At 52.3% G+C, this 9897-nt stretch overlaps 2 protein-coding genes across 3 annotated transcripts; both read left to right on the forward strand.

Annotated features, from left to right (window-relative positions):
* Positions 1 to 129: 129 nt before the first annotated feature.
* HOXB8 (homeobox B8) lies at positions 130 to 2519 on the forward strand (the record flags this gene model as incomplete). Of its 2 annotated transcripts, none has more annotated exons than XM_081271703.1 (2): positions 130 to 553; positions 1349 to 2519. In XM_081271703.1, 2 exons carry the CDS (start codon positions 130 to 132, stop codon positions 1654 to 1656), a joined length of 732 nt encoding a protein of 243 aa, XP_081127829.1. In that variant the 3' UTR covers positions 1657 to 2519. The 2 variants fall into 2 exon arrangements, with proteins under 2 accessions (XP_081127829.1, XP_081127830.1); XM_081271704.1 differs by having other exon boundaries at positions 1352 to 2519.
* Positions 2520 to 3866: 1347 nt separating this feature from the next.
* HOXB7 (homeobox B7) lies at positions 3867 to 6881 on the forward strand. The gene is made up of 2 exons (XM_081272796.1): positions 3867 to 4349; positions 6520 to 6881. The coding sequence occupies exons 1-2, from the start codon at positions 3950 to 3952 to the stop codon at positions 6771 to 6773; spliced, it is 654 nt and encodes a 217-aa protein (XP_081128922.1). The 5' UTR covers positions 3867 to 3949; the 3' UTR covers positions 6774 to 6881.
* Positions 6882 to 9897: the final 3016 nt, after the last annotated feature.

Here is a 9897-nt window from a genome sequence, read left to right on the forward strand (position 1 = left end):
ACTAGGAGCCGGCGAATCCGCGTTTTTTTTTCTCTCTCTCCCTCCCTTTCCCCCTCCCCACCCCCTCCCCAACAGCCCCCAACTACAGCCTCCGCCGCCGCCGCCGCCGCCGCCTCAAAATTCAATAAAATGAGCTCTTATTTCGTCAACTCACTGTTCTCCAAATACAAAACCGGGGAGTCCCTGCGCCCCAATTATTATGACTGCGGCTTCGCCCAGGACCTGGGCGGCCGACCCACCGTGGTGTACGGTCCCAGCAGCGGCGGCAGCTTCCAGCACCCGTCGCAAATCCAGGAGTTCTACCACGGGCCATCGTCGCTGTCCACGGCTCCCTACCAGCAGAACCCGTGCGCCGTGGCATGCCACGGGGACCCGGGCAACTTCTACGGCTACGACCCGCTGCAGCGCCAGAGCCTATTCGGTGCGCAAGATCCAGACCTGGTGCAGTACGCAGACTGCAAGCTCGCCGCCGCCAGCGGCCTGGGAGAGGAGGCCGAGGGCTCAGAGCAGAGCCCGTCGCCCACACAGCTCTTCCCCTGGATGCGCCCGCAAGGTGAGCTCCCTTAGGGGCTGGCCAGGGCAGGAAGGGGCCGGGAGGGCCCAGGGCCGGTCAGGGGGCTGGGCAGGCCAGGGGAGCATTTCCTCCAGCTCTTGCAAGACTTGTCGGCTCTATTCCAATTTCCTACGCCTCTTTCTTTCTCTCTCTCTCTCTTTCTTCCTTCCTTTCTTCCCTTTTTGTTTCCTTTGAAGGGGGGTCGCTAAGCGACATTTCCTGAAGCCATAAACCCCTCACCCTACTTTACTTTTCTTCTTCTTCCCCTCCTTTTTTTCCCCTTTTACTGTTTTATGGGGGGTAGTGCAGAAAAGGGTGGTGGGAGTGGGGGCGCTCTCAACTTTTGCACTTCTCAATTGCTTTATAGTTTAATTACCCTGAAGAAACTTTTCTTCTGGGGGCAGAGGCTCTGGGGGCTTTTCAAGGTGGGTCCATTCGTCCCCACCACAGCTTTTTTATTCTTATCCCCCCTTCACATCCTTCCTTCTAAACTTTATGGTACTTTTAATAGATTTCAACCACCCCCCACCCAACTCTGGTGCTGGCTATTAGAGGAGGGGGCTCCCCTTTTCTGACTCCCTTAGATTCAGTGGTGTCTAATTCTCCTCGCCCCCCCCCCCTGCTGACCGATGCCTCCATGCTCACCCCCCCACCCCGCCCGGGGTAGAAGGTCCCCTGCTCTTATTATACTGGTCTACTAGGCTGATTCACGAATCTTCCAACCTTCTCTGTCTCTGCCCCCTCCCCCACTCTCCCCTCCCCTCCCCTCCGTCTCGCCCTTTCCCCCATTCCCAGCAGCCGCCGGACGCAGGCGAGGCCGACAGACCTACAGCCGCTACCAGACCCTGGAGCTGGAGAAGGAGTTCCTATTTAATCCCTATCTGACTCGCAAGAGGCGGATCGAGGTATCGCATGCGCTGGGACTGACAGAGAGACAGGTCAAAATCTGGTTCCAGAACAGGAGGATGAAGTGGAAAAAAGAGAATAACAAAGACAAGTTCCCCAGCAGCAAATGCGAGCAGGAGGAGCTGGAGAAACAGAAGCTGGAGAGGGCCCCAGAGGCGGCGGACGAGGGCGAAGCGCAGAAGGGTGACAAGAAGTAGGCTCCAGCTGGGACTACCAGGGCCGCGGCCGCCCGCAAGTCCGCGGGTCCCCCCACGCCGCCGCCGCCGCCGCCGCCGCCGTAGCCGCCGCCGCCCGCCCGCCCCCGCCTCAGAGAGCTCTGGCCCTGCGAGCGGGGCCAGGAGCCAGGCCTCCCACCGCAGCGTCCCCTGCCGCGCCAGTCCCCGCTAGTGGTAGTATCTCGTAATAGCTTCTGTGTGTGAGCTACCGTGGATCTCCTTCCCTTCTCTTGAGGGCCGGGGCGGGGTGGGGGGAAGACAAGGATTTTAAGCAAGGACTCCCTCGCCCTTCGAGGGTGAGCGGCCGTGGCCCGACTGAACCCCCACACCCCCGCCCCGTGTAAAAAGCCTCCTTGTGCAATGGTCTTTATTTCCTTTGAACGTGCTTCTTTGTAATGACCGAAGGTACTGATTTCTGCTAAGTTCTCCCAACAACATGAAACTGCCTATTCACGCCGTAATTCTTTCTGTCTCCCTCTCTCTCTCTCTCTCTCTCTCTCTCTCTCTCTCTCTCTCTCTCTCCCTCTCCCTCTCTCGCCGCGTCCTCATTTCCCCTCCCAACCCCTCTCTCCCTGCTGCTCTGCCTAGCTCGCTGGCTTTCTCTCTTGCTTCTCTCTTTTCCTCCCCACCCCCTTTGGTTTGACAATTTTGTCTTAAGTGTTTCTCAAAAGAGATTACTTTAGTTAGCATGCGCGCTGTGGGCAATTGTTAAAAGTGTTCTTAGGTTTACTGTGAAGAGAATGTATCCTGTATCCGTGAATTGCTTTATGGGGGGGAGGGAGGGCTAATTATATATTTTGTTGTTCCTCTATACTTTGTTCTGTTGTCTGCGCCTGAAAAGGGCGGAAGAGTTACAATAAAGTTTACAAGCGAGAATCTGAGACCCGCCCGGCCCGCGCTCCTCATTTGCTCCCAGGCGCCTCGCAGTGCGGGTCAGCAGGCTTCTGGGCCCGCTGAGGCTAGGCGCAGAGAGGAGGGGCGGGGGCTGGAGGCAGGTGGTGCGAGTCCCTCGGCCCAGGGGCGCAGGGGGTGAGGGAGGCGGCTGCATGTGATTGGAGGAGAGAGGGACGAGGGAGGGAGCCCAGAGAAACCCCCTCCCCTCGCGTTCCGAGGTTGCCGGCCCCAGAGACCCCAGCGCCCAGGCCGCGCTGAAGAAGAGATGCGCCCAGTTGGTGACTGTATCCCCTGCCACTTCTCTCTTTGTTTCAGTGTGTGTCCTCCCGTGGGAGGGGGGCGGATAAAGATGAAAGTGCAGGGCTGCTGAGCACGCTTATATTTTTATTTTTCTCAGACTTTGGTGGAGGGCGGGAGCCGGAGGGGAGGTGAGATCCTCCTCCCCACCTCTGGCTCTCTGAGATGTGACCTTCTTTGCCCAGTTCCGAGGCGGTGGCTCGCCGCCTTCCTTCCTTCTCTGCCTCTGCTTCTCTGGCAGCCACGCTCGGCTGAAGCATCCGCCTCCCGGAACCGAGAAAGCAGAGAGCCCGAGCCCCAGACCTGCTTCCTCCCTTCCTTTCTCTCCTCACCCCACCCCCACCCCATTCCTTTTTTTTTTCCTTCAAACTTTCCAATCCGTTTTATTTAGCCATCAGAAAGCACAGTGTCCGCCCGTGGGCTGGATCCCTTGCCTTAGAGCACCTACGAAGCCTTGTTCCATCTCCGACAGTATATGTGGGCCACCGAGAGAGAGAGAGAGCCGTGAGGCCATGCTCACCTCGTTCTTCACCTTGGGAGAATCGGACCAACTTCTCCTAAAGGCTTAGCGGAGATGAATTAGCTCGAATTAATAAAGACCTGATGTGCCCTTACCCACCCACCAAGTTGCGCGCATTCAATCTCTGCGTTTGTCTTTCGCTCGGTAACGGACTGGGGGAAACGGGTGGGGGGTGACAACACGGATTGCTCAGAGGTTATTTATTTTCCCTTGAACTCAATTCCTTCCTCCCCAAATCTCGCCTGCAAGCTGCCTCCAGCCCGCGGGGGTCGACAGCGGCCCTTGAGCCCCCAACGCCAATCCACAGAGTTCGGCTTTCCCATTCATTATTGATCATATTTTATAAATCTAACGCCACACAATTTTTTCCACATTACCGGGAGCCGTGGGGAGACCGTCAGGCCATTGGCAGAGGGGATGTCACGTGGGTGTGAGTCACGTGGTCTGGAGAGGAAAAAGGGGGTCCTTTTTGGTGTAAATCTGGACTCTAATTCTGTAATATATCAAGGAATCTCGTAAAACCGACACTAAAACGTCCCTGCCTACAAATCATCCGGCCAAATTATGAGTTCATTGTATTATGCGAATGCTTTATTTTCTAAATATCCAGCGGCAAGTTCGGTTTTCGCTGCCGGAGCCTTCCCCGAACAAACTTCTTGTGCGTTTGCTTCCAACCCCCAGCGCCCGGGCTATGGAGCGGGTTCGGGCACTTCCTTCGCCTCGTCGATGCAGGGCTTGTACCCCGGCGGGGGGGGCATGGCGGGCCAGAGCGCGGCCGGCGTCTACGCGGCCGGCTACGGGCTCGAGCCGAGTTCCTTCAACATGCACTGCGCGCCTTTTGAGCAGAACCTCTCCGGGGTGTGTCCCGGCGACTCCGCCAAAGCGGCAGGCGCCAAGGAGCAGAGGGACTCGGACTTGGCGGCCGAGAGTAACTTCCGGATCTACCCCTGGATGCGAAGCTCAGGTAACACAGCGCACCGAGCCATCCCTAGTGGCAGCGGCCCGGGCACATTCCCCTGAAGGTGCCCCATTCCGGGCCAGGCGCCCCTTTCCGCGTCCAGAGTGCTCCGCGCGCCCGGGATCGGCCCTGGAAAAGCGGCACCCCGCTTGGCTGCGACCTGGCGCGCTGCCCCCACCCTCATTTTTCCTCGGTGCTTTCAGGCTTGCTCTGCTTCCCCGCGGATCTCTCTTCGCCGACGCCGCGGCGCGCAGAGCCCCCAGCCCGCCCCCTACCCTTCCTTCAGGCCTTTTAGCTTTAAATATTTATCAGCAGCGCCGGCACGGGTTGGAGACGAGGCCGTTTGTCTTGAGAAGGAAGGCTGGGGTTTGCAGAGAATAGCCATTAGGGTCTTCCCCCTCTCCCCCCCCCCTTCTCCGCCTGGGATCTCAGCTCTGGGTGTGTCCCCCATCTCCATCCCAGCTTGGATAAGGTATGGGGGAGGGGGCCATAGCGTTAAGCAGTTCTCCCCTCCCCCTTCCTTCCCAGCCAACCCCGTTCCCCTATTATTCCCATTAGAACAATTAGAGGTGGGCTCTAGAGGCCTGGTGGGAGGAGTGGGTAGGAGACTTGAGGACCCAGCCAGGGACACAGAGCCAGAGATGCGGGGGGGGGGGGGCAGAAATCAAGAGAGATGAGGCTCCTAATCCTCCAATGAATTTGGGGGGGGGCAGGAAAACTAAAGAAAAGACAGAGCCTTCATGGAAATATAGCTAGCTGTCCCAGGTTCCTTCCTGGGGCTCCTAGGCACCTAGAGAATTGGCCAACAAGTTTGGAGGTGTCATTAGAAGGGTGAGTCTCCTCTTGGGGGAGGGGCTTGGACTCCAAGGAGCCAAATCAAGCCTCAGTGCAGAGCCACCTAATAGCTACTTCAGGAGCCCTAAGAGACCAGGACTTCTATTACGTTTCCTGCCAAGCCTGGTTATTTATTTATATATATATATATATATATATATATATATATATATATATATATATATATCACACTACCCCAGGACAGATGGACTTGAACACCAACCCTACAATCCAGAAGACCCTACAAGCCTGTAGTCAGAAGCTCCTAACCTAGCCATGGTTGGGGGCCAAGAGGAGCCCAGTTCTTACATCATCAGGATTGGTGGTCATGGTCCCCATTACCTGCTCCCTCATTCAACTGTCTTTCTACTTGATTTATCAAAGCCCTAATTTTTCTGCTCATAAACATTTCAACTTGGCTTTTATTTGAGTTGGAATTAGGGCCCTTAGTTACTTTCCCCCCCTTGTCTCTTTTCCAGAAGGGCTGATGCCAGCACCTCCCCCAAGTATCCTCAGGATTCTGGGCCTAAGTTAGGAGATTCCCATCTACCCTTCAGTCCCCACCACATATATACACCATGTTTCATTCTATCCCAGGCTGCTGTCTATTTTCACCCCCTTTGCTGTCCTGGAGGCCCAAAGATTGCTTTGGAGAACAGGTTGTCTGGGCAGGTGGGTGGGCAGGAAGGCAGACAGGCAGGCAGGGACTGCAGCCAGGCCTTAGCTGAACCCTGGCCACGTACTGGGAAAAAAAAATCATCAGAGGGCAGCTATTTCCAGACCAACTCCATGCTCCAAGATATCTGCAAATTTTCACCTCCTCCTCATTCCACAACAGACTGTGCAACACCCTCTCACCTCCCTCAGCCTGTGAGGCCTCTTTGTCTCCTAACTTCCTGGGAAATAGGCAAGGCCTGGAACCCTACTCCAAGGTCACTTGTATAGTTTCCAACCTTACCCCAAAGACCATTAGTGTCAACATTCAAAAGGGAATGCTTGGAGCCCCTGGACCCAGAGAAGACCGAGGATTAACTCCCCTCATTCCGTATAAAAACCCCTTAGGAACAGCGCCTCAGAGAGCCAGCAGGTGAGGTCTTCCTAGTTTCAGAAGCTCCAGGCTGAAAAAAGAATGGAAGTGTTTACCTTTGGAGGGCTAAGGAAAGTTCTTCACATTGAGGGACAGCATGAAGTATGGATTAGGATATGGAAAGCAAGTATTTGCTTTAGTGGGGAAATGGACTTTTTCCATCTATAGATTTCAAATACCCTGCTAGGTTTGAGCGAGATGGTTACTCACAAGGTTTTCCGCACTCACTGATATTTCTCTAAATACCGTGCACAGGAACCGACCGTAAGCGAGGCCGCCAGACCTACACCCGCTACCAGACCTTGGAGCTGGAGAAGGAATTTCACTATAATCGCTACCTGACCCGGCGGCGGCGCATCGAGATCGCGCACGCGCTCTGCCTCACCGAAAGACAGATAAAGATTTGGTTCCAGAACCGGCGCATGAAGTGGAAAAAGGAAAATAAGACCGCAGGCCCGGGAATCACCGGCCAGGACAAGGCTGAAGCAGAGGAGGATGAGGAAGAGTAAAGGACAGAAGAAGGTAGAGAAGAGCAAGGAAAAGAAGAATTCCAGTTCTGGGAACTGAACTAGGAAACTCAAGTGAATAGGGTGAAAAAAAAACTATTTAAATGAAAGCATTTAAAAAAATGGAGAGAAAAAGGTGAAATTTTGGTTTCTCAACACTGTAAAAAATATACTACCTATAGGAAACTGTTGGGTTCGTTTTTTGTACAATATCTACTGTTCTGTAGCTTTTCAAAATTTGCCTCCCCTTTTCTATGTGGCTATTGTAAGGTCTTTGCAAATTTTTGCTGTTTTGTAAACCCCCTTGGATGCTGTCTTTGTGGACTGTGGGTCTGGAGGAGTGCAGCCTATTTCCCACCCGTGCACCTGAGCCTTGGCCTTCCTAGTAGCAACACCAAAAGGGCATTAGGGAGCCCTAAGGACCCTTCCAGTAGCTCAGTAGTAGCTGGAGTGTCCCACCTTTGCCTGATTACTGCTCCTTGCTCCCACCAACACTTCCCTGCGCCCCACGGGTGCTCCTCTTTACATTCTATGTGTATCTGAAGAATGAAAAAATAAAACACAATTAAAAATAAGCAGGTGCCCTGTTTTCTGTGTCTCCCAGGGGTTGGGAGGGGATTAGGGTTAGTAATGGGTGGGTGACCCAGAATCCTTCCCTTCATCCTTCTGTAGCAGGTCTTTTCTGTATGGGCTTGCTCTCTGCCCCCCAGGCCCCTTGCTCTAGGGACTGCCAACTTGTGAACCCCAATATTACATATGCACATATATTCCCTTTACACTCTTTTACATATATTGATATATACCAGTGTGCACGAACACACACACACACACACACACACAGGCTGACATCACACATATATACACTGTCACATACAGTCACAAATAAACACAACCATATTCATGTGTTCACAAATGAACATACGGGCATTCATACAATCAGGGCTCCATGCCCAGAACAAATGCATTCAAGTTCACACACACTCACAAGTAAACACACATTCACAGTCACTCAGACACACTGATAGATACCAATGCACATTCACACATTGGCTTATAAACAGAGATTCACATTTGTCCCCAAGTAAATATATCCATGATCCCATATGCTCAGTCACACACTCATAAAATATAACAAAACAAAATTGAAAAATCTTGCAATCCCACAAACTTTCTTTCTTATGCAGGCCTTGGAAAAAGGCTGAGGGGTCTGAGCAGCCCCCCTGGCTACAAATACAGAGGTGAAATGCAAAATGCTAGGCCTTATGAGAAAGAAGGGCGGATGGTAATGGAAGGTGAACACCCAAATCCAGTCCTGCCTCTTGGGCCGTGTTGGGAAGAGGCCAGGCCCGCGTGCAGAGGCCTCCCGCCCGGCCCAGAGGAACTACCCGCACCCAGCTTTCTGCTCATTTGGCAAACTTTTTTTTTTTTTTTTTGTCAAGAGCTATTCCTTTATTTTTATTTCCGTTTATTTTACTTTCATTTGATTTAATTTGTCTCACTCTAAATTGACACAGGCGACCCGTATAAACCTTAAAAATGGGGCAAAAGGACTCCCGATTGCGAGAGCGGTGCGAATTTACCAGGCTGGTGTGAGTGTATCCCGGCCGCCGTGAGCCTGGCCGCGCCGACCGCCGGGTGCTTCCTCTTCGCTTTTCTGCCTGTTCGGCGCCGCAGGCAACCTGGAATCTTCTCAAGAGCACAAAGAAAGAGAGAAAGAGAGAAACATTTGGGGGAAGGTTATTTCGTTTCTTGTATTTGAGTTCTGATAGCTCAATTCAAAATTCAGGAATATTTTAGGGAACCTGGAAAACACGGGATGAATTATTGTTGTTGTTATTATTTTGCTCAGCAGAGCCTCAATAATAGGGCAAAACTCTGAAGGATGGTACCTCTCTACAGCTAGATTCTCAGAGCTGAATAAATGTAAAAAGCATTTATTTGATTGCAAACCCTGCATTGTTTAAATTTAAAGAATAGACATGGCGAACAGAAAGAGGATTGGAGGACTGGTTTTCAGAAAATCTGTTTAAATTGAATTGAAAGTAAAAGGTCCCTAAACCTGTAGTTTCCTTCATTAAAGACCAGAGAACCCCCTGGAGAGCGCCTGGACCGGCGCTTGGAAACTTGGACCAGCAGGCGTTTGGGCGGGAAAGGCTGGGATCCGGCTTTACCCTCCCCCAATTTCTGGGGTGCGGAATGGGAGAATCCAGTTGAAGAACTACTGGGTCTTGGCTCCCTTGCAGGCCACCTTCCCCTCTGGGCAAACACTAGGCCCTAGGGAATTTAGGGTCCCACACCCGAAACCCTGCAAGCCTCACAGGTGGGGGATTCCTACTATCTTTAGGACTAAGATTGAGGGGGTCAGGTCAGAGGGGGAAAGGAACTACTGAAGCTTTCATTTTGCCTTGATGCTGATGGCAACTCCTGTCTCACCTCCAAATTGCCTTAGAATAGTCCCATGAGGAGGATTTGGGGTTATTCTTTACTAGAAAAGAGAGGCAGAGCTCCTTAGGAAAATAGGGAGGTTCCAAAAAGAACCCCCTTCCTAGCTGGACCCTTGTGACTTCTCCATCCTGAATTCCTGAACCCCAAATCTCACCTTTTCTCAGATTGGGGTTTCCCAAAAAGAGAGAAGGAGAAGAAAAGAAGATGGCGACTGAGAAAAGGGTTGCTGGTGGAGCAGCCATGAAGAAATGCAATAAATTCCTTGTTGTTTTATGAAAATTTACAACTTTGTGATAGAAGTTTATGAGTGGTTGAATCCAGCGATTGGCCGGGGCCGGTCATGTGGCCGGGCGATCGTGAACATGAACTTTTTATCATTTCCCTGGTGGTTATAATGCAGCATTCTTTTGGACACCACACCTAGGTCGGAGCACTGTCGTCCTTCAGGGCTCCAGCCTCTTGATATTTTTATACTTCAATATCAGCTCAATAGAGCAAAAGAGAGAGGGAGAGAGGGGGGAGAGGAGAGAAGAGAGTGAGAGAGGGAAGGAGGGGTGGGAATTACACACAAAAGAGAGAAACAAAAATAATTTTGATTCTTAAGTTAATTTGCTTGCTGATCTGGGATTTTAGTCATCATGAAGGGTAAATGGACAATCTACTCAGGACTGCAGCCTGATAC

Source organism: Spermophilus citellus (assembly GCF_964194105.1).
Source record: "Spermophilus citellus genome assembly, chromosome: 17".
In the NCBI taxonomy this organism is placed as follows: Eukaryota; Metazoa; Chordata; class Mammalia; order Rodentia; family Sciuridae; genus Spermophilus; species Spermophilus citellus.

Bases quoted from the DNA above. Each gene is read 5' to 3' on its own strand.
- HOXB7 (XM_081272796.1), top strand. From the start codon at position 3,950: ATGAGTTCATTGTATTATGCGAATGCTTTATTTTCTAAATATCCAGCG. The intron at 4,350-6,519 runs GTAACACAGCGC...TACCGTGCACAG, and splicing joins CCCCTGGATGCGAAGCTCAG to GAACCGACCGTAAGCGAGGC.